We start from the raw sequence: 7,496 nt of genomic DNA on the forward strand, positions 1-7,496 counted from the left end.
ATCATTGTTGTAGGCTACCAGTTTGAAACCTTTCTGGAACTGGTCATAAATTCATTGACAGGTCACCCTCTGGCTCTGTTTAGGGGCTCTTTAATGGTTCTGTGTTAATTATTTTTATGGTGTAAAAAATAGTCGTATTGCTTGACCACCATACTCATGTCATCATGGTCAGTAGAATATGGGCCTATAACATCTGGAAATAATTCAAAGAATAATCAGACAATGGTGGTATGTATAAATAGAGAAATCTTTATTTAGATTTTTTTACACAAAATATATCTGTAAAATCGAATATGTACACTTTAGTCTACAGAAAACGGAGAGCAAGTGCATACATTGTGAAAAAATCTCCATACCATGTACCCTTAATCTTTAACATGAAGAAATAGTATTAGGCTATTCGATACACTTCTCATACATCGACACAAACATGCCAAGTAGTATCCAGTTTGAACCAGTGGATTACCCGACTAGAAAAAGTGGTGCAGATCACTAATTCATTAGTAGTCCTCACTGACCGAGGGAGGCAGTGATAACTGTTGGACTTAATGTACAAAAATAAGTCTTCATGTTTAACAATGCATCGTATAGGCCTAATACAGTTAAAAACAGTAGATCATTATTTTCTTTGATAAAAGGGAGAGTCATCCTCCAAAATGTTCACTGTCAAGGATGAAAAGTCTCTCAATTGTGCCGTGTTCCTTGTTCTCTGAAGTTGATAGTGAGCAATTTGTAGGACCACCATGTTGTGTAGGTTGAATTAAGTGTTCATTTCGGTTTCGGCTGACTGTGCCCTACTTGTCAATTGCACTTTAAAAAATATAGATGTCAAGGAAAGACTCCAGGTCTTCATCCTAGCATCCTAGCCCTACAACTCCTGGACGAGCACTTTCTCTCTCCTGGTGGTTACGAAGGCAGTGCTGTAAATCCGCGACTGTAAGAGTGACAGAGAGTTGCCCAGTCTGGTTGTATCCTCCCACGAGTCCAAAGGAGGCGTCTCTTCTCATCACACTTGCAATGCCACAGTTGATTGAGTTCTTGTCATTTTTTCATAACAAAAAATAACATCAGTATCTGTCGAACCAAGTGGTGAAATCCAGGAGTTCCTGATCCTCCGAACTAAGGTGCTCATAACTTCCTTCGTCGGAGGAGTAAGATGACTGAGGCGACTCTGGGTCCGCAGAGTAGGTAGTGGAGAGAGTCGGCGACGGGACACCGCACTGGAACGCCGCCGAGACCGCGTCATGCTCGTCCAAGAGCTGCTGGAGCGCGCGGATGTACTCTACGGCGGAGCGAAGAGTCTCCACCTTGCTCATCTTCTTGTTGGCGGCCCCGTTCGGCACGTGCTGGCGCAGGGTCTGGAAGCCCATGTTGACCTGCTTGACCCGGTTCCTCTCGCGCTCATTTCGCCTGGCCACCGCCACGGGCTGCTGCTGCGGAATGGTGTAGCCAAGCCCATTGAAGCTGAGTCTCCTCTTACAGCGCAACAGCTCGGGCGACCTGGAGCGCTGTCTTTTCAGCACCTTCGTCTTGCTTTGGTATGCTGCCGCGGTTGGCAAAGTGCACTCTTGCGCTGGAGCGTGCAGAGTGATGGTGGCACGCCGCTCAGAGAGTCCGAAGGAACACACACCTGGTGCCATCTCCGTAGTTGTGATGGTGGTGCTCTCCATCCCGAGTTGCAGATAAAAAAAAAAATCAGCAATCGCCACCCAAGGAATTCCCGAGTACTGTGTTTTGGAAAGCCAACGTAGCTGTAGACTACACCGTACTTGTGCTGTGTGCGTAACGGGGGCTTTCTTTGTGTTATGGTCCAACTCTTGACGAGGCTCGCGTCAGTCGCCGATCTGATACAAACTTTGGCAGCACTCCGCTTTTTCAACACGCGTCTGACACCCCACCCCTTTAAAGATGCACGCTTCTGTGGGAGACCCCGCCCCGCTGGGTGATTCTTCTGCTCACCGACTCCGCGAGCCAGGCGCGTGGCTCCAGGAGCTCAATAAACAATCCAGCGCTTTCAGAGCACCGAGAGCACGCGCTGCGCTCATTTACATCCCAATATCTCCGAGCTGAAAGCCTATTGGTGGATTCAAACGCCTCACGACAAGGCGAAAAGACGGAGAGATAATAGCAGAGAATGAACAGTGAATGTGTTTGCTGCTTTGAAATGTCTTTTGAATTTGACAGTGTACTACTGGCAAAACTTCAGTTTATTCCCCCTCCCCGCTTCTTTCGGTCTCATAAACCAAAAAATACCAAAGGAGCTGCATGTGGTATCCAGGTTACTGGGAAAAGAGAAATATGAAAACACAGCGTATGCGTTTATCCAGCTACATTGAGGCCTGAAGAAGCCCACAACATAAAATAAGACTAAAAGTATACTCAGTGGGGTAATAATTTAGCCTGGGTGCCATTCCGAACTTAGTCCTGCCCCACGCCCCACATATTCTGACTAGAATTTGAGTATTCCTTGAATTTCCCCTGGGGATCAATAAAGTATCTATCTATCTATCTATCTATCTATGACAACGTCAGGCTAGTAATAATTACCATGTCATAGACTATCGTTTTTGTTAACCAACACAAAATAGAGTAGCCTATTGGACATTCAATTATAGCCTGTAGTTCTTGCAATGGTGCTAATGTAGCCTAGGCTACACGTCATAATTTAGGCTAATATTGAATAAAATGTTTTGTGTTTTCAGCCAATTGTAGTCCTTTAAACCAACTGACCGCCAAACAAAAAATGCAGGTCTGCAAAATAATAGACTTCAGAATTCATCAAACCAGAAATTCACCGAGTCTCAACTGACTAAGCAGGGTTTCTCATACAGAATTTCGGAATTTAAGCAGTCATTCACTCATTACTAGTTCTTTGTCTGCAGAAAAACTGTCTGGCTCGTCAGGCTATGGTGCACCAAATTACAACCCTAATTTTGTCCGAACTCAAACTTTTGCGCTTCTCGACAACTGAACAGGTGGCGCCCTCTGGCGACAATGTGATTTTGTACAAAAATCTTCAGAAATCGTTGCCGTTTCGTCCACAGCCGTTTATTGTGAAAAAAAAAAAAAAAAACAACACACGGCAGGAATTTGTGATCAAACAGTAATTCGTTTCTCTCGAAACTGCTCTCTAAATCATATTATTTATGCATCAAAACAAAGGTCTATGTCTTATGTTATCTGTCATGTGCTCCAATAGCCTACAAGACATGGTTACACAGGGCCACATGGGAGTTGTTTTACACTTCAAATGATTTGGTGTTCATAAACTTAACCCATTAATGTCCATAGTGGAAGTTTGAAATGTCATTTACAGCACTTGTATGTGTGCCTTAGCAGCAGTTTTTTTTTATTTTTAGGAGGTTAGCGTTTTTTTGTTTCCTCTAGAACACTAGGTTGGGAATTTCAGATCATCCAAAAAACAAATTACACACAAAGGCTAGACTCTTATAATACAAATTCTTTGATGAAAAATATGATAAAAAGTTATCCTATTTTACTCGTTCTTGGTTCAGTGTTGCAGTTTTGCAGTCCATGTTGTTATTATGACCGCCGCGCAGCGAAGCGATGGAACCATCGTTTTTCGTTTTGATCTGTAGCCCCCCCGCTGGACTGGACCCCCCAAAGGAGGGTAGGGCAGACACAGTTTTCTGTGAATATCTTGAGAACCGTAGGGCCTAGGATGACCAATTTTTTCCGTATGTTTGCCTCCATTCCATGAGCACACATGTGCATAAACAGATACACACGCACACACATACATTCACAGTAATCATACGTATGACACATACTCACACAGTAGACATATGTACACATGCATGCACATGCACAAACACACATACGCAGACAAACACACAAGCACGCACACACACACACACACACACACACACACACACACACACACCCACACACATAAACATAAACAGGCAAGATGGGGGTGGTGTTGTATAAAATTAATTTTACATGTGAAATCTATGAACTAATCATGTTTTGGTACTTGTTGTCTAACAGATACCAGTGAGAATTGAGTGTGGATAATGCAATTTAGTGAGACAGTTAGAATCATATAGGCCTTTCAGCGTGATTTATTTTTGTGGAAAAAATGTGCTGGACTGGGCGACGGTCATATTTTGTACCGCTCTGCGGCACATCTAGTTTATTATAGCATTCCCATGGGATTTCCCATATTAACTAAGTGTTTTCCATCTCCAGATTTTATGTTTTGTTGTGACGGAGTGCCGTTGAGTATGCTATACCAATGAGCCTGGCTCTTTGGTGTTGCAGTCAAGCTGCACACGTTTACCCTGGAGACATAATTTAAGCCCTTAGTAGCTTGTCTCAACATACAGTAGTATAACTCAATAGTCAAGAATTCAACCTGAGGGATAGGATAGGTTGTTGAATAAGAACTCAGACCAGTATGGTGTCATTACCAGTAATGACACCATTTCAGTGGTTGAAAGTCAAAATGGGTAAATCTACAACCCCAAATCAGACAAAGTTGGGACGTTGTGTAAAATGCAAATAAAAACAGAATGTGTCAATATAGACTACAAGTCTCTTAAACCCATATTTAGCAGCAAAAGGACATACACAACATATCAAATGTTGAAAATTAGGACTATTTCATGGAAAATATATGTTAATTTTGAATTTGATGCCAGCAACATGTTTCAAAAACATGGACAGGGAATGTTGCACTGTGCATGGGACAGGGAATGTTGCACTGTGCTGCTTCACCTCTTCATTTAACACAATTCTGTAAATGTTAAGGAACTGAGAAGACCAGTTGCTAGAGTTTTGAGAATGAAATGTTGTCCCATTACTTTGCCGATATAGGATTTCAGTTGCTCACCAGTATGGGGTATTCTTAGTCAGTGCCATCTGAGGTCCAAAAAGCCATCCAATATTGTTTTTCAGCTCTATCCCTTGTTTGCAAAGATTTCTCTGGATTCTCTAAATGTTTTAATTACATTATGACCTGTAGATGATGAACTCCCCAAATACTTCACAATTTCATGTTAAGAAGCATTAAGATTACATTGTTTCATCTTTGTGCACACAGGTTTACGAGTGAATACCCCTACGTCTTTACTTCTAAGAGACCCTGCCTCTCTGGGATTATCTTTTTCATACCCACACGTGGCCAGTTCCCTAATTAGTTGTGAAACATTCCTCCTTTTGTTTTCTTTATCATTACACAACTTTTCCAGCATTTTGTCACCCCCGTCCCAACTTTTTTTGAAACATGTTGCTGGTATCAAATTCAGAATTAACATATATTTTCCATGAAATAGTCAAATTGGTCATTTTCAACATTTGATATGTTGTCTGTGTCCTTTTTGCAATTAAATAGGAGCTTAAGAGATTTGCAGATTATTACATTCTGTTTTTATTCACATTTTACACAACGTCCCAACTTTTTCTGATTTGGGGTTGTAACCTACTAGTGAGAGGATCTTTTTCCTTGTGAAAAGCCAATGTGATTTTCCTTCTCAGTTTTTCCTTCACTTTATCCCTATAACCCCTAGTCAAATTGTTCAAATGATGGCATCATTTCTGACCACTTTAACCAGAGTAATTACCAGTAGCTGTTGCTTCCGTAGCACTTCCCTTTTGTCAGTGTCTGAACCTCTCGCTCTACCTCAGTGACTTGGTTACAAGAAGGGCTGCCAAACTGAACTGAGAATATTGTGGTGACTCAAAACTCACTGTTGAAATGTCTTTAGAAACTTGATGCACAACTCCTGTTGTAACTCACTAAGCACTGAGTGCTTAAATTAAAATAACACAAAGTAGGAAATCCCCTTTTCATCAATTGTGTAATGTACTGGGTACCCATTAAATGCTAAGGCCAATGTGTCTAAGACTGACAAAGTGTCACGCTCCTATAGCCATGACAACAGCGTTACATAGTGCAATACCAGGCGCTCCGGGTTAGCATCGGCAAGACTCCATTCTCCTGGTTTAAGTCAGCGTGGCATCAAAATGAGTTTGAAGCCGTTCATTTATGTAAAATAACTCCATGTTGTTGCTTTACAGGTGAAAAGTCCTATGAATGGTGCAGCGCTTCGGAATAAGTTTGTATCCATTTTCACCACAAGAGGGCACTAGTAGATCTCATGAGGTAGGTGTTGTGTGTGTGTTTTGTAGACCTAAGCAAGGACCTGAGTATTGCAAGCACTAGGCTCAGTGGCAAACAAGGGTAAGTTAGCCTAACTCACCTTAGAGAAGAGCCTAATGGGTTTCTTTTGCTAAGATGAATGAGCACAGGGCTCTTCGGGGAGTTTCAGGCCTAAACACTTTCTCTGAGTTAATGGATCCACACTTGCTCTGGTGACCCAGGTCTGTCACAAAATCACATCACACTTGGTATATACCCCAAAGATCAGTACAAGGGGAAATACCCCAAAGAGAAAGTAATAGAGGAAATACCCCACATCAAAACAACATTAGGCCAACAATTCCAGTGCATTTTCATTCAGCTTTTATGGAGCTATGCAGCCAAAGGATGGACTGAACTTCAGTAATAACACAGGTCATGAGATCGGTCAGATAACCCAGGTCTTTGCAATTCAAATCAAATGAATAAGTCTGATTTGATTTGAACTGTAAGAGATGCAATGTGTGCCCCTAATAAATAGCTACCCATTATGGTTCTGTGTATTCCTGTTTAAGGCTCAGTGCTGCACATGAATGCTAAATCTCTACAATATTTCCCTGCCAGCCCACTTCTAAAACTCCAGGGTGAATATGGACTTTTAGGGGATTTCATTTCATTGCTGAGCACTTTCTTCACCACATCGCTGTGAGAATGCCAATCACATAAAACTCCCTGATGAAACATAGGGTGGGTATCATAAAAATATATATATACTGTTCATTAGTGAACACTAACCCAGAGCAGTGAGCCTTGCTACAGCACACTCGGGGAGCAGTGAGGGGTTAGGTGCCTTGCTCAAGGGCACTTCAGCCACTCCTACTGGTCAGGGATCGAATCGGCAACCCTTCAGTTGCAAGCCCGAAACCCGAACCAGTAGGCCATATATAGAGAGACAGAGAGAGAAAGAGAGAGAGAGAGAGAGAGAAAGAGAGAGAGAGAGAGAGAGAAAATAGCAGCAATTTTGCAGATGCAATAAAGTAGCCTGCCCACAGATGGGGGGGACCTCCTTTATGTAGGAACAGAGAAGTGCCCTGTAGGAAAGGATCACTTCTTTATTCCTATGGTTTGTCTGTGGGGGGCCTTACGTGTGTGTGGTAAAAATATCACTACAGTGTTAAATGAATCACACAACCACACACCTGTACCTTCCTCAGAACTGGTCATACCCGGTCATACTGCAGGACACCTGCACATCAATCAGATGGAGTATCATCTGAAAGAGAGACAAATATCAACAGCAGCAGAACTTCCCATTTTAAAATGGTACTTTCTCCTGTAATATATTATGTTGTATAGTATGTACATTCGATTTTATTAAATAGGGCGGAGGTCA

The 7,496-nt window shown here is 42.2% G+C and overlaps 1 protein-coding gene across 1 annotated transcript; it reads right to left on the reverse strand.

Moving 5' to 3' along the window:
- Positions 1-294: 294 nt before the first annotated feature.
- Positions 295-1,877, reverse strand: LOC121724275 (achaete-scute homolog 1b-like). The gene has a single exon (XM_042110713.1). It carries the CDS (start codon positions 1,668-1,670, stop codon positions 1,068-1,070), a length of 603 nt encoding a protein of 200 aa, XP_041966647.1. The 5' UTR covers positions 1,671-1,877; the 3' UTR covers positions 295-1,067.
- Between the last annotated feature and the right edge of the window lie 5,619 nt (positions 1,878-7,496).

This window comes from Alosa sapidissima, chromosome 11, assembly GCF_018492685.1.
Source record: "Alosa sapidissima isolate fAloSap1 chromosome 11, fAloSap1.pri, whole genome shotgun sequence".
Classification (NCBI taxonomy): domain Eukaryota; kingdom Metazoa; phylum Chordata; class Actinopteri; order Clupeiformes; family Clupeidae; genus Alosa; species Alosa sapidissima.